Below are 22,895 nucleotides of genomic sequence, written 5' to 3'. Positions count from 1 at the left end.
GTCATCTGGGAAGCCAGCCGCCACTCGGGTTTTTTTTGCGCGTCTACTAGTGCCTCATACGGTAAAGCCGTTTCACCCAACCATGCTGTTTTACCGTAAACCCACAAGTAGACACGCAAAAAAACACGAGTGCATTGTTTTCTATTAATAGGTGCTGCGTCTACCGGGCCGAAACACACACACACAGAAGCTGCCAACCGTAGCGGGACACACACAGGGGACACACAGGCTGGAGATTTGTCACAGATCGATAATGATCCAGAGCTGCCAACTCTCACGCTTTCGCCGTGTGACACACGCTTTTGTATGTTTTCACAGACACTCACGCCACACATCCAATTTCTCACGCCAAAAAAACCCCTGATCTTTGAAAATAAAAACTATGACTAAATCTATTTTAACTTGTTGATAAGACGAGACGAAAATGTTGGTGGTGGACTAAGTCACGATACATTTTTAAAACATCGTATCAGGCCGGCATGAAGTACCAGAAGCGGGCGAGTGTGTGTGTCTGTGTGTGTGCTCCCAGATAGCGCACCGGTCCATTGGCTGGCTCCGCCCCCCGCCCCCGCGCACTCGGTCAGAGACACAGATAGATCAGGGCTTGTTCGCGTGTAGGAGCCGCTCAGTGACTGCTTTTTACATAGATATATATATATATAAAGGCTAGGTGTCTCATCCACGTTTCCGGTGAACGGAGTCGAACGTCCGCACATGGCGGCCATCTTGCCACAGGCAGCTCGCCCACCCATTACATTGTGTTCTTAGTGGAACATGTACTTTTTAAATAAAAACAATTAAAAAAAAAAAAAAAAAAAATCTTGATGTATATTTGTAAAGGGAAATCTTGTACTTATATAGAACATTATTCTATTTTTTTTTAAATAACATAATTATTCATAAGTATGCAGTGTCATAATTACATCTCTGACGTTTGTTACAAACTGAACCATTTAAAAATCGGTTGAGAATTTAGCAAGTTATGGTTATTTAAAAAGTACGTTTTTACATTGGACTGACCACCTGGCTCCTGACCTCGGCTCTGTTTTCCGGATTCCGCTTTCGTCTGCTCCCTATTGGTTTTGTTTGCATCGGACTGTCTGCCTGGATCATGACCTCTGCTTAGTAATAAACCAAGAACTTTGCTTAATCCAAGTCTGCTTCTGTGTCGTGCATTTGGGTCCACGCCTGCCACTTCTGCCAGCCCCTGACAGAACGATCTGGCCAACAATGGACCCAGCCGACGCCCAGAGACTCTACCAGGAGGTGGTTGCACACGCCAATGCACTGAAACAACAGGAGCGACAACTCACCTCCATGGCGGAGGCCGTTCAAGCTTCTGCCACACGCCACGACCAACATCTGGAGGCCATCAACGACCAGGTCCAGCAGTTGGTTCAGATCTGTCAACCACCGGCGGTGTGGCAGCCGGCCAGTCCCCCTGCTCATGCTGTTGCCGGTCCGGAACCTCGCCTGAACGCTCCCGACCGATTCTCTGGAGCTCCCGGTACCTGCCGATCCTTTCTCACACTCTGCTCCCTGACTTTTGAGTTACAGCCGCTCACTTATCCCACCGAGAGATCGAGAGTGAGGTGCATGATCACCCAGCTGTCGGGACAAGTACGGGAGTGGGGAACCGCCGAGTGGGAGAAGCAGTCGGCGATCTGCTCTTCCGTTTCTGCCTTCTTTGAGGGGCTCCGGAAGGTGTTCGACCATGCTACCCCCGGCCGTGAGGCGGCTCGGGGCCTTCTCAACCTGTCTCAGGGGACGCGACGAGTGGTGGATTATTCCATCGACTTCCGGACGATGGCAGTGGGGAGCGAGTGGAATGCCTCCGCACTGAGAGACGCTTTCCACAACGGGCTCTCTGACGTATCAAGGATGAACTGGCGGCCCGTGATCCTCCGGTGGATCTGGACACGCTCATTGCTACTGCTATCCGCATCGATGGGCGCCTCCAGGAACGGAGACACGAGCGGACGGGGACGAGCAGTCAAGGTGGCCGTTTACCTTCACCACCGCCAGGATTCTCCCCGGCATCTATCCCGAGTGCGCGCAGCACCCCAGCAGAGCCAATGCAACTCGGCAGGACCCGGCTGTCATCGGTGGAGCGACAGCGGCGCCTGGTGGAGAACTGCTGTATGTACTGTGGCCAGGGAGGTCACTTTGTGTCATCGTGTCCGGTAAAAGATCAGGCTCACCAGAGATTCCGAGGGCGCTGGTGAGTCACATTACAAGTTCAGAAAAGCCCTCTTGGCCCCTTATTCACGCCCAGCTCTTCTGCAAGGGACAGATTAACACTGTTTCTGTCCTTATTGACTCTGGGGCCGACACTAACCTCATGGACCGTGGACTTGCTGAACAGCTTGGCATTGAACAGGAGCTCCTGTGCCAGCCAATTAAAGCCACTGCCCTGGATGGCCGTCTCCTATGCACGGTAACCCACCGTACCATTCCTCTCCACCTGGGCATGTCAGGTAACCACACTGAGCGTCTCACATTTCACCTCATTCATGCACCTCAACAGCCTATTATCCTGGGGCACCCCTGGCTAAAGAGACATAATCCACATATTGACTGGGTTTCTGGTTCTGTTCTTCAGTGGAGTAATTACTGTCATGCTGTCTGCCTCAGGTCTGCATCATCGCTTGCCCCCAGCCCCGCTCAGTCTAATGTTGTTACAGATCTTAAAGGAGTTCCATCTGACTACTTGGCTTTACAGGGCGTGTTTAACAAAGCACGGGCCACTTCGCTTCCTCCACACCGCCCGTATGATTGCGCTATCGATCTCCTTCCTGGAACCTCACCACCCAGAGGGCGATTATTCTCCCTGTCTGCTCCTGAGACCAAGGCCATGGAGAGATATATCAATGACTCGTTGGCGGCGGGTATTATCCAGCTGTCGTCATCCCCTGCAGGAGCAGGATTCTTCTTTGTGGACAAAAAGGACAAGACCCTCCGCCCCTGCATTGATTACCGAGTAATCAATGCAGTAATTACCGAGTAATCAATGCAGGGGCGGAGGGTCTTGTCCTTGACCTGCATTGATTACCGAGTAATCAATGCAGGTTCTCCAGTGGGGACATTCTCCAGTGGGGACATTCTTCCCGCCTTGCCTGCCACCCAGGGGTGAGGCGCACCTTAGCTCTGGTGAGGCAACGTTTCTGGTGGGGGTCTATGGAAGAGGACACAAAGGAGTTCGTCGCTGCCTGCCGTACCTGTTCTCAACACAAGAGTGCCCGTCACGCCCCTGCTGGTCTGCTCCAGCAACTGCCCATTGCCCATCGCCCCTGGTCGCACATCTCCCTGGACTTCGTCACTGGACTTCCACCATCTGACGGTAACACCACCATACTCACTGTTGTTGATAGGTTCTCCAAATCGGCCCATTTTATTCCATTTCCTAAATTGCCATCTGCCAAGGAGACGGCGGAGCTCATGCTACAGCACGTTTTTCGCCTGCATGGTCTTCCGTGTGACATTTTCTCTGACAGGGGCCCACAGTTCACCTCTCGGTTCTGGATGGAGTTCTGCAGCCTGCTTGGTGCCAGGGTCAGCCTATCATCCGGGTTCCACCCACAATCTAATGGCTAGTCCGAAAGGATGAACCAGGAAATGGAAACAGCTCTGAGGTGCGTGGTTTCCCACAATCCATCTTCCTGGTCAAAGCACCTCCTGTGGGTAGAATACGCACACAACACCCTGCCCAGTTCAGCCACTGGACTCTCTCCGTTCCAGTGCTCCCGAGGATACCAGCCCCCACTCTTCCCGGTACAGGAGCGAGAGGCCAGGGTCCCATCCGTCCAGGTATTTATACGGCACTGTCGTAGGACCTGGTTGCAGGCCCGCTCGGCGCTCCTGCGCGCTTCTGACCGGTACCAGAGGGGGGCCAACCGACACCGCACCCCGGCGCCTCACTACACTACCGGTCAGCGGGTTTGGCTGTCTACCCGTGACCTTCCTCTCCGGGTGGAGTCCAGGAAATTGGCCCCGCGATTTGTGGGACCTTTCCCGATCGCTCAGATCATCAACCCGGCTGCTGTCCGGCTTAACCTGCCCCGATTGATGAAGGTTCATCCCACATTTCATGTGTCCAGGATCAAACCCGTCAACGAAAGCCAACTTCAACCCGCCTCCAGGCCCCCACCACCCACCCGGCTTATTGATGGGGGTCCTGCCCATACTATAAATAGGATCCTGAAGTTCCGACCACGGGGTAGGGGTCTCCAGTACCTTGTGGATTGGGAGGGATATGGACCAGAGGAGCGTTCCTGGGAACCCTCCCGCAACATCTTCGACCGTCATCTCATCAGAGAGTTCCATAGGTCCCATCCTGACCAGCCTGGGGGAATGTCAGGGGCCGTCCCTAGGGGGGGGGTGGGGGTTCTATCACAAATATTTCTCCCTAACTAATCTTGTGTAAATTTTTGCTGAACATAAATCATTAACTGCTCTTAAGAATACAATTATTAAAAATATAGGTTAGGTTTCAGTTAAGAATTAGTTGAATACCATTGTAATCAAAATGTCAATCAATCTACCTTGGTCAAATCTTAAACAAAGGTCTATTAATTCAGCTATATTGTGGTACATAGACAGTCATTGAGGCACAATAATAGTTTTCTGGTTGAATGTTCAGCTCAAGTCTAGAAGCCCCTACAAGTCATGATCAGAGGAACATGAATCAGAATAAGTTCAGGTATTGCACATCTTTAACATACCACCCAAAAATCCACTAGAATGCAGGAAATAACATCTACTTAATCCAAAATTTCCTGGGGGTGGACCTTCAGCTATGTCTTTGCTTCACAGAATGTAACCAATGTTGTCCATCTCCAGTAGGCCGCCCCTATCAACGACTACGGGCCCCTAAAACCACCAGAATGCAAAACATGGATACAACAGCAAATTCCAATTCACTGATATTTGAGCCACCAACGTGTGTGGTTGCGTGCGCTGCAAAATTTTGGTCACCCCCAACAAAACCTCACTCCAAGGTTTTTTGAAAAGTTGGCAGCTCTGAATGATCAATGATGAAAATGAGACATACCCTGCAGACGTGGGGAACCCTGAGCTGGTGAGACGTGTCCGGCTCTCAGGTGTGTGAAGCTAGCGGGAGCATTGCCAGCCTTGCAGTGAGCCGCCTGGGTACAGCCGGGATCCAACATGCTGCCGCCGAAGCCGGCCGGCAAGCCGGCACTGATTGCTATGAGGCTAACGCCAGCTAGCTTACATGTCACCGTCAATTACCGAAACAGCTTTTCTAGTTGAAGACACTCACTGCGACACGAGACACGCACAGTCAACGCTCCCCTGTCTGATGGGAGATCAGTCAGGCGGCTGCTGCTAAACAAACCGACAGGTCCACCAGAAGCATGCTGCTGACATGGAGCCAGCAACCCGAAACATCACATAGCGAGCCCGAGCCGAGGAGGGGGCTTGGGCATGTGACTTACCCCGACCGAAGGCTCTGCTTCTCGGCCAGATCTCCGCTGCTTCCCGTGTGGGCTGCCACATGCAATACTGCTGTAAAAAACGTGCACAAGCAGCCATTCCAGAAACTGCTGCAACTATAAACACAAACTAACAGCAAGCTAGCGTTAGCTCCCTGCTGCTAACCCTAAACAAACACCGACAGGTCCACCAGAAGCATGCTGCTGACATGGAGCCAGCAACCCGAAACATCACATAGCGAGCCCGAGCCGAGGAGGGGGCTTGGGCATGTGACTTACCCCGACTGCAGGCTCTGCTTCTCGGCCAGATCTCCGCCTCTCACTCCGCTCACCGGCTGGTTAGCGTCCCACCTCGGCTAGCTTCCCAGGTAACACCCGTGCTATGGCTCGTAACGTAACCCGGTATCCTCCTCCACCAGATCTCCACCTCCGGGGGGGGGGGGCTATGCCATGTAGACCGACTATGACGTGAATTCTGGTCGTATTCCCATTCGATGCACTCTATCGTATAGTTTCTTACATAGAGGAACCACAACAAATCGCGGGAGTTGTTTTTTTCCAGAGTTTTTGGGACGGTTGACATGCCAGATACCCCCATTAACGTGTAGAAGCACTACAAAAGTGGATTTTTCATAATATGTCCCCTTCAAAATATAATATATATATATATATTTTTTTTTTTTTATATAATTTTTTTTTTTAAGAATATAGTATTATTAGTATTATTATAATTATTATTATACTATATATTTTAATTTTGTTTTAAAGTGACATAATGACACCTGAGGAGATTGCAGATAAACAGAGAAAATAATGAGGAGCAAAACCAAAAGACGAGCCACAGAAAGACGCTGAACATGTTCAAAGTGACCATTTCAAATGAACAAAGGCAGAAAATATTTTCTAGGAATCATTACTAATTGACAGAGACATTACAGTATGCAGTTACTGCAAACATTTGGAGTAAAACACAATTTATATTTATACAAGAGCAAAGGTAAGATTTATAATAGGGCTGTTTTGTTTTTCTCTGGCTGCTGGTTCAGTGAGTTTTGGTTGTAGCGAGATATCAAGAAAGATACCATTGGAATCTGTGGAGTCTGTCATATGATACCTTGTGTTGTTGTTTGTGTGTTTGTTCGACAAGCCAATTTAGTGGCTTGGTGTTTGGATTGTATTTGGGTGAAAATGTTTGTTAACGGCATTTATCCAAGCTTCTATACTTTCTAAAGATATATAGTATGTCCATAATGGCAAAATTGGAAAGGAAGTGGTATTCCACCAATCTAGAGGATTTTTGCAGGGCCTGGAAAGTCTCATGACTTCCAAGAAAGCCCTCCAAAATGCCAGAACCTTGTACTTTTTATCATCAGCAGAAGAAAATAAGAACAACCCCAGTTTCCCTTCAGCACTGTAGCCAGGGTGATCGAGAGTTGTAGCTCGAATTAACCATTTATTCATTTAACTCTAAGCAGCAATGAAATGATGAGCTTCTTTACAAATAGAATTGGAACCATACAGGGAAAAATGCATCACATTTTCTCCACGGATTCTACAGATACACTGTCAGTCAGCCATTAAGCACCAGATTTATATTTAGACAACTTTAATTCTATAGATCTTTCAGAAGTGACTTAACTAATCTCTTGTTCTAAACTATCAACTTTTCTAGTAGACCCTATTTCAACTTCTATATATTTTTATATCGCTTTTAATTAGCTATTTACCATATACATATATATATACATATATACATTTTATCTGCTCACCCCAACCAGTCGAGGTAGATATTGAGTCTGGTTCTGTATCAGGTTTCATAGTTATTGAGGGAGTTGTTTGCTCAGTGTGGGAACTCCTGGGTTTCTCAACCTTGAGATAGTGTTGTTATATTTGGCACTATACAAATAAAATTGAATTGAAAAGTTGTAATTTGGAGCCGGGTGTGAAGTGAATTCAAGTACCTTTCATTTCTTGGGATGTGCTCTGAGGTCGTGCCAAATACACACAAATCGGTAAAATGCACAACTATTGTAGAAATATTAGGAGCATGTTTGGTTTGCCTTGATAAACAGTTTTCTGGGAGACTTATTAGTGGATTAAATAAGTGGGATTGTCCTTTAAGGTTCACTGTGTAGAATTTAGGGACATCTATGGGGGAAAATTTGCATGTCACAGCTGAATACCCCTCACCTCACCCTCCCCTTCCAAACATGAAAGAGAACCCGTGGTAGGCTTCCGTTAACATAAAAACTCAAAAGGTATTACATTTGTCAAGTCTGGGTTGCTGTAAAAAAACATGGCGGCCAAGGTAGATATAAAGTATTTAAATATAAAGTTCCATTCTAGAGAAAAGAAAACAACAATTGCTACAAATTAGGGGATCACACCCTAGTGAAATACATCTCTACGATGAATTATATTCAGTTTTTGCATATAGATCCTTTTCACCTACACCTTACACACTGGCACCTTTAAGAATACCCTGGTTGACGCTTCTCAGATCTGTGCCGTGTTCTTAATCTGATCTCTGACCTCACTGGAGAGAGGACACCATAGAGCATTTCCTCCTTGGGGTTTAGCAAAGGCATTATTTAACCAATATCACCAACTATGTACTTCAATGTCCTGAAATGGCATTTAAATCCACAACAATCTTTTATTCATTGAATAAAATGTTTTTCCAAATGGCTACCATGTGCAAAAATGGAACTATACAGTCAGTGCGGCCACAGGATTCCTTGGTTATGATACTTGAATTTCTTTGTAGGAATTACATTGGCAGATGGATGCATGGATGAATGGATGGTTTAACACATGGACATTACCTTGTTAACAGCTCTTGTTCTTTGATTATTCCTTACATTTTTCCAAAGATTCTGTTCATGTTTTGTTATCAATTAATATTCCTACACTTGTGTATACTGTGTGATTTAGTTTCTCTTGGTTTAAGTAGCAGTATTCTATAATATGTTACATATAAAATGGAAGTGATGCAGGTCCTACATTTCTCCAGTGAACTAAAATAATTCATTCTATATGCGAAAAGGTAATAATCTGAATTTGGTAAGAAATTAAAATTTAATCTTTTCCAATCTTGCATGTTGTTGCCATATAGCAAATTACCAATATAGTCAAAAGTACCCAACTAAAAGCATTACTCAAAAATGTTTACACTGATGGACTAATATGTGGAAGAAGACAGACACACACCCAATACACTGCAGCAACACAATTATAAGCTGTTTGCCTGACTGTATATGAAGACTGGGGGTGGACAGCCACATTTCCAGCATATATAATTACTCTGCAAGATATAATATTCAACATTTATCCCACTTTTCCTGATGTGCAGTCCGGACTGAGGCAGTTTCAAGCATGAGACTGAGCCAGGGACACCACTGGCGCTGGATGTCACTGAACTTGTCATATGGGTGGAGCCATGAAGTTTGGCTTCACTGTTAGTTTCTTCTGTTGCTGTGACTGTTGCTCCTACATCTCGGATCATAAAAACAGATTTTTTTTCTGATTATTGTGTGTGGAGGTATGACCACATGAATCTCTTCAAGAACGGCCCTCTTGAACTTAAACTAGAGGATTGAAAAGTAATATAATATCTGCAACAGGAAGAGGGTCCAGGCCTCATTGGCTGCTACTTGCATTACATACTTGAATTTCCAACTGCCAGTGTCCCAGTTGTATAGTGGGTTATGTAAACACCAGATGTTTGAGAGGAAGAATCGTGGGATGGTACTGCTGCATCAATCTTGATTCATTGATGGTTCAGTTGTTTTCAGATCTACAACAGTGCACTGTAAAGGGATAGTTCACAGAAAAATGTAAATGTATTCATTATCCACTCACCACTGGATGGAGGGGTGGGTGAAGTGTTTGAGTCCACAAAACACTTCTGTATTCTCAGGGGTAGACAGCATCGCAGCCGAATTGAAGTCAAGGGTGGACTCTTCTTCAGACGTAATAAAACAACAGAAAAAACACAACATGCCTCCTTACTGCTCTTGTGATGTTATCCAAGAGCAAGCGAATCACCATGTTTGATTTGGCATACGTTTTTTACACAACATAAACAGCCACAGTTCTAAAGCCACTGTGAGGATTTCTTCCATCCAGTGTCACACTGTCGCAGTTTTTACACCTAGCAACTTTTGACGTATTCTTATTAGGTTATTTGTTAAAAATACATTTTTGGGGTATTTTAAAGAATTAGCTCTTGACGGAAATAGATTGCCTGAGTGAACAAGTCGACACTAACAATCTATTTGGTTTGAAATCAAGCGACGACATTGCCAGTTTTTGTCACTCAGACTGAAATGTGCTCTGTCCCTCTGTGGTAATGGGCAATTAGTGTGTCTGCAGTGTTCACGGGGTGGCACACATACAATTGTGAATGGCTTTCAGCATCATCCCTCTGTTTCTGTCTGGATTCTGTGCCAAGTAAGATTGATAACTGCCTAAATAAAAACAAATCGACCAGCGCCCTGAGCACCCGCAGCAAGCTGAGTCATTCAACCTCAGCAACAGCACTATCGATCTTCCAGTGTTGAGAGAACAGTTATGGTCAGTGCAAATGACAGAGGACACTGTGGTGGGCGTGCAGAGGTCACAGTGTCACAGCCAGACCAGTTACCTGCAGTCTTTGGGCTTTTATGGGAAATTACAACATTTGGCTGAGTGACGTGTTGCATGTGCGAGTGACCACTCCTCTCAGGTTGGACGGACGGGGATTGCAGATCAGATCAATGTGACAGCTCACTACATTCAGATTATGTTCAGCTTGACACCAAATAAAGGTATGTGACTCTTTATTCAATCTCACAGAACAAATTGAACCGGAGAGTTTTACCTGGCGAGTCCTGAATGCAAAAGTCCTTTGAGCTAAAACGTTTCCATTTCTTGCTGTTTGCTTCCTTGTGGATATGAGTGAGGAGTCCAACCAACATTCCCTCATACAATGTATAAGGCTTTTGCGTGTTCATTCACTTTCTCTTTCTTTGCTTGATTCAATTTGTTTAATTTGTAATACTAATAACATGCCTGAATCAGCCTAAATATTTCCAGGCTAACTATTCTCTTAAGCTTTGTTCAACTGTTTAGATCAGGGGTTCTCAAGCTTTTGCAAGCTGGGCCCCCCCAAAGCTGGTTAGGGGTAGTCTTTTTTTTTGATTAATTTTTTAATTTTAATTTTAATTTTAGTTTTAATTTTAATTTTAATTTTAATTTTAATTTTAATTTTAATTTTAAAAATGTCCTCTGTCTGTGACATCGTGCCCCCCCTGGAGAATGTTCGCGCCATCCCGGGGGGGGGGGGGGTTCCACTTTGAGAACCACTGGTTTAGATCATGTGTGCCCATATTGGATACACACATAGATAATTGGCAGTTTGGGTTTTAAATGAATAATCAATTTTAAGAGAAAAACTGTACTTTACTCACTATTTAAAAATGCTTGGCTCAACCTTATCACCTTACTCATTCACCTGGTAACTACATTAATTAAGCCCCTGCTGTGGTTACAATTAACTTGAGTCATATGGATGACTTACCCAAAAGCACTTTATAAAGTTATACTTAGGGTTTCAAGCCAAACTTTCCAACATCTTGCAACTCAAGGCAAAATAAATACATAAATAATGATCCTAATGTTTTATTTTGTTCAATGTGAGTGAAATATCCCACTCATCTGAGTCATCTGGTCCTTTAACTCTCTGCAATAATGGCTTCATGAGCTTCCTCACACACCTCCACCAGTTCAAAGTTTGAGCAGATTCACCCTGAGGCATAACTGAGAGCTGGCAGAAGGGGTGTAGAAGTCATGTTATGTGAAATCTTCAATTCATCAGTAAAAACATATATACAACATACATAACAACATAATGATTTGATTGTTGCCAGCGTCACGACCACAAACCTTTTCTTCATGGTTCCAATGAATGTGCTTGTTTTCAATGTGGCACAATGTTCAACAGAACCTTACCTTGACTTTTAACACCCACAGGCCTCTGCAGAAATCTGTTTCCAATTATGCCGTGTGTTAAGCATCTATTGTTTTCATGAAAGTCTAGGGAGCTGCCGGGGGAATCATAATCTGGCTATGAGCTCCTGCCAGACCTCCTAGTGGCCCCCTCTGTCTGGAGGCCCCACATTAACACCCAGCTAACAGCCCCAAGGGTGGGCGGATGACTGACGGAAGCGGGGGGTTAGGTTTCACAGGTGCTCTGCTCCCCTCTAGGTCACTGCTGCAGAGACGACAGACCAACAGCATGTTGATAACCACAGCACATTCGCACATACCAACTGAATTTGATCAATCGCAGCTTCTCCCTTTAATAATAGAAGAGTGCATCCTGATGGGAGTCTGGCATGTGTTGTTCAGCTCTGTGATAACGAGGAGGTTTAGATGTTTTTATTTGATACAAAGAACACAACTGCTTCTCTCCGCCAGTGAGAAAATCTATTTGCTTGAATAATGTATAGTCAAGCTGCTGCCTTCAGCCTTGATCATATGAAAGGTGAGAAAATCCATTTGACAATGCTGAAGCTCTGAAGAGTGTAGGAATGCACATTGTTCAAAGAATCTAGAAATGCATCACTCATACAGCCCAGGAAGTGAGACCACTTTCTTCTGACCTTTTGCCTCTAAAACGGTGTCTTCCTCTTTCTAAGAAAAACACACCTTGTGACATCTGCCTTTAAAGTTGCTTCTCATTTTCATGCTATTGGGGTTGTTTTCAAGAGAACCCACACAACAGCAGGGCGTGTCTGTGCTTTTATCAGATTGCGCTTGTTTCTTAATCAGCTCATAGAGCGTCAAGTAACGGAACTCCACGACTTCTACTCAAGTAAGAGGGTCAGCATAAGGAAGACTGAATGGGTTCCTCCAATGCACCTCAACATTTTTGACGTCCTTCGAATTGCATTTTTTTTTTAGCAGTTAACTGATCTGTTATATTTCCTTTCATTTGTTTTTTAATCTGAAGTCTAAAGGATGCTATGTGTCTCCTGTTGTGGAAAGACATTGATGAATGATGGAGATACTTCTGGGTAATTGGACTTCCTGGAGACTCCAGAGTTCTAAAAGACTCAACTTTCAATCCTTGTGTGAACAAGATATACGGGTACAAATAATTGACAGTTCACCAAGAAAATGACAATTCACTAATTATCTACTCACCACTATGCAAATGAAGGGGTTGTCACTCTATTGGGTAGAATTAATTTAACAGAGTTTGGTCTCCCATTGTTGTGTGCTGTTCCACGCAAATGTAATTAAAGATTTTTTGAGTAGACAAATTGATCAAATCATTTTATACCACAACGAAGAGAAGTTGTCGGGGTTTAAACTCCCCTTTCTCAGTATGACTGGGGCTTTAGAATTAAGTTTTAGAAAATTGTCTGTTTGTATTATGAATGCATAGCTTGTGTTGATATGCTTCAGCAATATTGTATTGTAATTCAGCCAAACAAATGAAGCTACTTGGATTGTGAACAATGATACATATCTGTGTGTCGATGCTAGACAATAGGTTGCTTTCATGGAATGTCTGACAGCAGAATATCCCTCTTGTTAATTTGTAACCATAGTAATAACATAGTGTTCACATTTTAATATTTGATAGATAATGATGCTTTCAAGGGGGAGATAGTCTTAATTTCCTCTAGGGGACTGATTTGGATTTCATTTTTGTTTGTATTAAAGAGGTCTTGTCCTTGATTGTGTATGTTTTGTTTCTTAAAGATGGTCAAATTTAAGTATATCAATCCTCAACACACTGGTATCAGCCAATGAAATATCCCTACTTTGTGACTGCTGCGCAGAATTGCATGTTTTCCAAGCTCTGAGGTTAAGTGAAGCCGATGAGCATTCCCATCATGTTGTCATGGAGACCATCTGAGAACATAAATCATTTTATATCATAGAGAACAGGCTTTCTTGCACAGTGGGGAATGAAGGTTTTGGCTTCCCTCTTGCCTCAATATTTAAGCTTCTATCTGCTGGACTCTTGTGGTGGGCGCCTTTCTCTTTCGATTCAGTACCAGCTCAACCCTCCAAGAAAAATTATCTGAAATGCGTTGCTTTTCAATCAAAGGATATTTATTTTGACACTGGCTCATGTGAGCAAAAAACAAAACAAAACAAAAGATTCATTCCCAAGAAAAACAACATCATCTTAAACAAATGTATATTGCCCAAGAGAATGTAGACACTGAAATTTCTATATGTACTTTCAAGCCAGAAATTACAATGGAATGAAATCCTTCAAAAATAGGATAGTCATTGTCATACATGTGGAGCTGGGTACAAAAGGATCATATTGTCATTTCACTGTATTACAATGTTTTAGAAAGAAAATTACAATAAAGACAGAGAAATACTTTGTCCACCAGTGAATCTGAAGAGGCACGTATTGGAGTTAAACAGAGCCACTGACCATGTTCTCACACACACACACACACACACACACACACACACACACACACACACACACACACACACACACACACACACACACACACACACACACACACACACACACACACACACACACACACACACACACACACACACACACACACACACACACACACACACACACACACACACACACACACACACACACACACACACACACACACACAGCTGAATTACCACAATAAGGGTGTGGTTTGATTTTAAGAGTTTATTTTCAAGTCAGAAGATTAATGAGGTCATTCTTCCTGTAGCTTAAGGGAGTAACTGAATAATCAGACTGCTTCATCCAGATCAAATTCTGAAATAAACCTCAATCTGAATTGTGTTGTTTAATCAGCTTATGTGTATAACATTAAGCTGTTATAAATAGAAATTAGATTCAACAGACTAAAATCTCTTAATTACTTGTGTAAATACATGTAGACATTACACACATTTTAATAGCATGTGAGTTGTGTACGAAACATGTTTTACATGAGTCAGACAGGTGTGTTAACATTTACAGAGTATGACAGGAAGCTGAGAATGTTAAGAATAAACACTGTAAAAGACAAACATAACGCACAGGTCTCTGAATGATTGATTGATCAATTGAGTTATTGATTTGTTCTTGGATCACCAAGACCTCATCCCCTTAATATTTATCGTAAACCTTGTTCGGAAGCTTGTATAGCTGTCTGTGGAGAAAGGGTTTTTGGGAAGATAGAACTATATGGAATGTAAACATCTTTAAATCAAATCTTCCATAACTGGCTTTCAGAGTGACTACAATTTCGACGTGGAGATGTGCAAAGGCTTTTGTTAACATCCTCTTTAACGTCACCCCACAGACACCTAACTACAGCTGCTAAGATATGACTGGACAATCTTTGTTTTATTGAGGGTGACTTTTAGCTAATTCGCAACCACTGGCTGCCATCTGGTTCTTTTTAACTTCAACTTAATGAGATTTCCCTAGTTTTTTTTGAATCATTAAGTCGATTTTATTCAGTAGTTGTTCCCATGTAAACACGATTTACTAGATTGAAACTGATATTAAGTCATTTTACTTGATGGTCCTCAGAGGCAGGTTCAAAATGTGGGAGAAAACCTTTGCAAATAAATAAGAACAGACTTTAATCCACACATTGTGACATTGTGATAGTCCATCCAAATATTTTTAGAAAAGACCTCTGGCTTATACTTGCACATCAACTGGGTTGCCTCAGCTGGTGTTTGCCTGGTCCTCTAAACAAAACCAGCAATATAATTTGCATGTGCTTTGGTGCAAATGACATCTGAATTGCTACAGAAAACAGTCAATACTTATGAAATTTAACGTCTTTAGTGTGTAGAAAATAAAAAAAGCCAAGACCAGTAAATAGTTTCTGAACCATTGTGTGGTTTAAGTGAAGTTTCATTCATTGTGGGAAGCGGAGGAGTTTGCTGGCAAGTGACAGAGAGCACCCACATTCCCACAAGGCTTAAAAGGCATGAGAGGTCAGCTGGCAGGTGGTGGGGTTCCCGTCATTTCGCCGTTGCCTCAGTCGCCCACGTCGCTATCCTGGTCTCCTATGAGCCACAGGAAGTGGAAGCTGAGAGCCAGCAGGGCGGTTCCCAACAGGTCACCCAGAGCGGTCAGGTAAGGGATGGAAAAACTGTCCGGGTCTTTGCCATTCCGCCACATTGAATGGACCATCCAGTCTGAAATACACAACAACAGCAACACCTGAAAGAGAGAGAAGGAAGCATGGGTCAACACAAAGCAGGAACAAAAAATCCATTTAAATCTTTGATTCCCTGAGCTTAAGGAACAGTTTAAAATAGTTAGTGCTCACATTTAGATGACGCTCTCTTGTCTGTATGGTTAGTATAATGGAGCAAAACAAATTGTATGAAGGGGGGGGGGGGGGGGGTCGCTCAGCAGTGTATTTCTCAGAGGAAGAGTGAATATTGATTGAGTGGATACAAAGATCTTTAAGAAATTTAAGCTGTGAAATGTAAAACTGAGCAGCCAACAAAGCAAGGGAGTCTTTTGGGTGAAGCATTGATGACCAAGTAAATGAATAAGAAGTACAAGCACTCACAAGTTCTCTAGTATCTTAATTTGTAATATGATTGACTTGTATGTGAATGTAAAACATGTTAAAAACAATGACTTAATAAAATGTACACATGCAAACAAGTTCTGAAACTGGCTCTCGTTATACTAACTTTGCACTAAGGCCGTGACGTGAAGTTGTTGTAATAAGATTGCATGTGTATGATGCTGTTGTATTAGATTGCATGTGTATGATGCTGTTGTGTTAAGTATTTACTTCATTCCAACAATCATTTCAGCTGCAATCACAATGGAAAGTTCACCTGCAGTATATCAGGATAAAATATTAAAACATTCTATCACAGTGTTCCTCTATTGTTATCACACTTGATAAAACTGGTTCCACTTGATCTTCATCATCTTAAATCACAGCAGAAGTTTTCTCTTACAAATGTGCTCACAAGTTTTCATTGGGCTCACACAGTTTTTGGGCTTTCAAAACAGTTAATGGATCTCATACAAACTTCTCGCTTCCAAATGGACCTGTAATTATCCAGTGTGAAGCTACTTTGCACAAATCTTCACATCGTGATTTGTCTTTTCCCACCTCTAAAAAGTGTAATTTCTGTGCTGCTCTTTGCAAACATGGAACAAAGGGGCTAGAGGCCTGTCAGTTTTACACAAAGTACAAAATCCATATTATTTTTCCATACGCGTCTGATGCTTACTGTAGGTCTTACATCTCAAAGAAGGTTTGTAAGCACATAAAGGCCTAAATACGATAATCTGAACTTTATAATAAAATGCATTGTTCTGATTAGATTTAAACAGAGCATCTATATCCCTGTAAATGGGACAGGTGAAGACACAGCTGGGTTATAGCTCTAGTACCCTGGGAGGGCGCGGACACTCTCCAGGGGGGGCGCAATGTCACAGACAACAAAAAAAAAAAAAGGGTTAGGGTTAGGGCCCTAACCAGCTTTGGGGGGGCCCAGCTTGCAAAAGTTTTGAGAACCCCTGCTCTAGTATGATCATCTTGGGAACAGGATACAGTTCCTGCTAATTGGCACAAAAAATAATGATATAACAAGTAACAAATAAAGCCCAAATAACAACAAGGCTGAACAGCTCTAGATAATAGCTTTATTTTGTTGTCATTGTGTAATAATTGAGTGAAAATATATAGCCATTATGTCAGATTGGACAAATTCTACATAGAATGTTATTCGCCATGAGCGTTTACGCTATCAAGACAAACTGTAACACTGAGAACAGATGGTGTATTAATTATGCATTTATATTTGTATAGTTCACTTTCATATTAACAACTTAAGCAGATGATATGATGGTGTTACAGCTTGACCTCTAGTGGATGTTTTTGGCAAAATGTCTTCAACTCAATAAAAGCAAGATGGATGAATTAAAAACATTGTATTATCAAATACTTCAAAATGTCACATAAAAAGGTATCAACACTGGACACAGTGGATACAGAGAGGAGAAGGAGTAATGGAGCAGCAAACCAACAGACGAGTTCTGATAATATTATTCAGGATTCAACTTTCCACGCACGAAATGAACATGGGAAGAAGAGAGGCCTATTAACTGATAAGGATGAGTGTAATTTAAGAGGAAATTAGTTATCCAGAGTTGGGATGCAAACATTATAAAAACAAAAGTGTTGCATTCCGAAGATTCTGACATGCTCAGAATACAAGCAAGGATGATGGCATCGAGGAGAAGTGATTATGACAATATATACCATTTGCTGTGGAGAAAAACCCACTGACAAAACTCACTAACTTGCGATAGTCCTGACTTTGAATTTGAGTTATTACTCTGTGGTGGATTTACTCTCCCGGATGCAATCCAGTTAAAAACACGTCCTCCTCTCTTCCACAATAATGTTCCCTCATCACACCATCACACATTGGTAAAAAACAAGCTGTCAAACTAGACTGTTCATGTGTCTTCTTCACTCTGTCTGTGATTCAAGATGACAGAGTGTCAATTGTTGCTTTTGTCACCTGCATCAAAACTGTCAACTGCAATCATCAGGTTACAGTGCACACGTTAGCTTTTTCCTCAGATAAACACACATGAAGGGAAAAACAATAATAACAGTGATAATTATGAATTTTATGTCATAGCGCCTTTCTGACACCAAAGGACTTACAACATACCAGAAATATATACGTAAATAATTAAAGTAAACCCAAGTGTTAAAATTGCATTTAGAGACGCAAACATATGTGGCCATAATATACAGTATAAGAGTTAAGAAGTAAAAACAAAAAGGTTAAAATCAGGTTAAGAGGCAAAGACACCTAACAGTACATAGGGTTAGGGTTAGGGGTACATAAATATGATGTTCAGTTTGTTTGTAAAAAGCAAGGGGGGGCTGCTATATCCTAGAGGAAGCCCTGTATATAAATACATAAATCCTAGAGGGGCATCTCTGGTGAACCCGTACCCTATGGACAGCCAAAACCCATTGCATTTCATTTTTTAAATAAATGTAATTTCGCAGATCGATGGGTAGAAATTGAAATTTGTCTCCCTTTGCAAGTGTGTAAAAAGTGAAGGCCACAGTATATACAGTTAATCACCTTTTTGCCTGTTTGGCCTCTTCATGCACTTTTCAAACACAACCACTGTTTGAAGCTTTTTCTCCAAGACACACAGTTTCATCTTCTGTTTGTTCAGATTTATTTTTCTAACCCCCTCTCTGCCTAAATTATTTATGGAAGCATATACAACCCGGTGCTCAAGAAGAACAAGTGGTATTGCTTAATGTCACTCTTTTGCTACTTTGGTGCACTGTAGGTATATGCATCATCGCAACGTAATTGAATTTAGCTGTACTCATCTGAATAACTGCTCACGGAAATGCTTTATTTGCAGGCTGTTACAGGATATTTCATTTTATTGATCTGTATTATATATTGTATATTAACTTCTAGGCCAAGTCCTGAATGAAAAAGACACACATCAGTGAGCGCATGTTTATTCACTCTTGCAGATGGTTCTGGACCCACTCCTATTTTTTCACATTTGCACTTTTGTTTGGTACTTTGTACTTGATCTTATGATTGACCTTAGATGTGTGTAAAGTCATCTACCACTGTATGAGTACATACACTTGGTGAATTTTATGATAGTGTATTTTGATTTAAAAACATTACTTTTTCGTTTTCTGCTCACTGACTATACTGTACGTTTGCAGAGATAACAGCCTTCTACAGTAAATTATTACTTGGAATTGAATGACTGTATGACATTCCACCATGTTACCGACAGCAATAATGTGTCGAGCACAGAAGGTAAAGACAAAAGTGTCTTGTAAGGTGTGTTGAATAAATGGATTCAAGCTCGGGTTAACCGTTTCTTTCAGTTGGATATTTGAAATGCAGGTCATGTTTAAATTAAAAAATATATTTATTGGGGAAATAGCACTTAATAAAATACATCTTTACTGATGAAGTGATTATAGTTTTAGGTATGCAGTGAGACACTGGGGTCTTTAAAAGAGCTGTGAGGCCATAAGAAGACACATTTCAGTATCTAAACTAAGCTTTCTTCCCTCTAATCCAGTGCTGAAACAATCTGAAAGACTTTTCTTTCTGCCAGCCGAGGGGTTAGGGTTAATTGTGATTCGTGACTATGGGCTGTACAAATAAAGTTTGATTGATCAATTGATTAATATCCAAAATATCTCTTGATGATTGGAATATCTAAGTAATAAAGTTCCTTGTCAAAGTTCTGATGGTAAATTACCATGGAGGCGGATCACCCCACACCCTCATTTTGTACCTACAAATTTTTGAGCTTCTGTGTTCATTTGAGTTTACTGTAGACAAGATGATAAGAGTAGTAGAATTTTTGGTAACTAATTTAGAGCCTGTGTTGAAGTATAGGTGAAGAGGCTCATTGAACGTCCAGGTACTGCGCAAGTACACTTTGTTCTTAATCTCAAACATCCACTCATTTTTATTCCAGAGATTAAGATTCACAGATCCAGAGGTGAGAAATTGATATGTAACACGTTGTAGAGGGCTTGCTTTGACAGGAAGTTTGTCCCTTTTGTCATATCAGCCGTGGGGAGCTCCTGGCCGGATTTAAAATGTCAAGATTCAGCAGGTTTTTAAATGATTTCCAAAAGGAATTGCTGTGATAACTGGACTTGATTGTGGGGGCGACATTTGTCTTTTGTAGACTTTGACCTGTGCATTTGACAGCTCGGACACATGAGTGAATGGAAGAAATCTGTCTTTTACGTGAACATATTGTCCCATTAGAAACCAAGCTAAGCTCACTCACCTTTAGCGAGCTTAAGCAATAGTTACATAATAGGAGATAGTCATGAGTAGTAACAAGTGTGTAAATGTGTTGATACATTGGACAAGGGAACAACACATACACAGTCAGATCATAACAAAAGTTTTCATTTCTTCTCATATAGTGCAGGACTATACACCAACTCTTTATAATATTGTTTACAGAAACCCACCACAAATGGAGGAAACTGTCTCTCTGTCCTTCCTGTCCGTGTATTGCCAGAAGGAAGTGTAGTGTTGACTAAGTGATTTTGGATTATCAGTTCTTATGCTGCACATAAAAGCGCTGTATGAATGTGTGTGTGAATGGTTGGTTGTAGTGTAAAGCGTTTTGAGGTTTCATCAAGACCAGTAAAGCGCTATATAAATAATAATAATATCTGTATGGTTTTCATGTGAGATAAGAACGCAGGCTTCAAAAGCAAGCTTCTAAGACAATAATGACCTGTATTGTGCTGAACCTAAATTAAAAAAATATAGATATCTAAAGTCTAGCATTTATCCATGCTTATAAAAAAATATTTGGCTCAGGGTTATATAGCTTTACAAAAACCTTCAGTTGGTATTGAACCTATATATTATGTGCAGCACTTAGCCTGATAATTAGTGTCTGATATCTAATCTGGCTGTGCAAATACACTAATGGCAAAGCAAATAAAATTATATCAGTAAATGAATATGGCATAATAGTTTTTTGCTATGAGTTTTCCGTTCAAAGCAGATTTCAAGCAATTTACCCATGATTTCACATTCCCGTCAGATCAACAAAGAAGCTCATGAATTATTTTGACATGCAAGGGCTTGTCTGCCTTTTGGTATAACACAGTTTGCAAACCCTGAATTCAAATTAAAACACTGAAAGAAACATGCTGTTTACAGCACTGAGAAGCAACACTTCCTCTGCCTGGGAATAATTTCTCCATTAAAGATTCAGATTTAGGAGCAAAGCAAGAACCCGACTGGGCTGCTCGAAAAAATAAAAAATAATCGTTTCAACTCGATTATAGTAGTTTGGAGATCGTTTGACCCAATAATCGTACTCACGATAAAACTTTGATTAATTGAGCAGCCCTAAACCAGACACACACACGTACACCAAATGACTTCTTGAAATTACAGACAGGTCATGGTACACCTGAAAAACTTACGGCACTCATTCATTATTCAACTCGCTCCTTTGTAATTATCTTGACTGCAGCCAAAATAAAAATGTCAGATTCCTTTGGGAATTTCTGGAAACCCTGCTCAATGAAGTCAAAGGAAGAAAAACCCTGCATCATCTCCTGTACTACAAGTTTTAAAAAGGAAGCACGGGACCACAGACTCATCTGTCTTAAGGACTTCCTACTGACACGAAATAAATATTTACCTCTGTAAAATAATAAAAATCAACTGTGCACTAACATCTAGCTTGTAAGGGTGCACAAATGACCTTATTGCAAAAGTTCACAGGGCAAGCGTATATTAGGTAGTTACAGACATGGTGATTCTATGATGCTCTATACCAGTGGTTCTCAACCTTTTTTCAGTGACGTACCCCCTTCGAAGAAAAAATTCTGCCGAGTACCCCCTAACCAGCGCAAAGCATTTTTGGTTGAAAGAAAGATGTAATGGGATTTATTAATCCTTGTAACTAGACACATTCAATTTTAAAACTCCATCAATGTCCATAACATTGCTCATTTGTACTGGTCTCTCTTGAACTATTTCTAAATAAAAAGATATGAAAATAACTAAATACTTTTATTATTATCTCAATATAAATAAAGATTTGTGCACCTCAAAATAATTATCCACTTAAAGTGACCTCTTTTGGGATCATAATAAAGATATGTTCTCAAACTGAACTCATGAACTTAATTATAGCTAAACACTTCTTCCCAAAAAATAAATCATTAACTTAGTTTTAAATAAAAGATTAGCTCAAAACTTATTTTTTAAATATTTATCATCTTAAAATATCTTCTTTAAGGATCTAAAAGAATACTGACAGGTAGCTTGTTTCCGTTTGCTTCGGGGAGGCTTTTCGCATCGTGTCTTGAGATGACCTGAATTCAGAAAGTTTCCTCTTAAAAAACTCCGGTGGCTTACCAACATGACTTTCATGTTTTGTCTGGAGATACCGCTGAAGATGTGGCGGGTTAATGCCACTGTTGGCTAATCTCTCCCCACAGAAAAAACTAGAAGTGTAAATAACCCAATCTATGTTATTGTTAATATTATTGAAGTGTCTTTCTGTTATTTTATTGTGAAATATTTGCTCGCTTTAAGGTCATACAATTTCATTTCCGCTTTTGTATTACATGCTTTTATTTTGAAAGGGTACCGGTAGAGACGCGGACTTCTTGTTATGAATCATTATCTTCACAACGGAAAACTTTTACGTTTTAGCGCCCCTCCGAAGAGGCACAAGCCCTCACGGTGTTGTTTAGTGAAGGCTCTCTGCTCTGGTTTCGCCTTCTTTGGTACTTGTCCTACCGTGTTTCAGCAGCATTGCTGCTGCACTTCAACTCGACTCCATTGTTGAAGATTTCAAGGCAGGTGATGGCAGGTGATGACAGGTGGCGTGTGCCTGGCTGGGTCAAACCATCGGTATGG

At 41.7% G+C, this 22,895-nt stretch overlaps 1 protein-coding gene across 2 annotated transcripts in view; it reads right to left on the bottom strand.

Moving 5' to 3' along the window:
* Positions 1-14,133: 14,133 nt before the first annotated feature.
* The window catches only part of slc41a2b (solute carrier family 41 member 2b), a 31,427-nt gene continuing 22,665 nt past the window's right edge, over positions 14,134-22,895 (bottom strand). For both annotated transcript variants that reach the window (XM_062383092.1, XM_062383091.1), the window contains one exon: positions 14,134-15,648. In XM_062383092.1, coding sequence (XP_062239076.1) covers positions 15,463-15,648 — 186 coding nt within the window. In that variant the 3' untranslated portion in view covers positions 14,134-15,462. The remainder of the gene's footprint in view (positions 15,649-22,895) is intronic.

Source organism: Platichthys flesus, chromosome 23 (assembly GCF_949316205.1).
Source record: "Platichthys flesus chromosome 23, fPlaFle2.1, whole genome shotgun sequence".
Classification (NCBI taxonomy): Eukaryota; Metazoa; Chordata; class Actinopteri; order Pleuronectiformes; family Pleuronectidae; genus Platichthys; species Platichthys flesus.
Note: the sequence above shows the minus strand (reverse complement) of the source record. Positions and strands in the feature narration are given on the sequence as shown.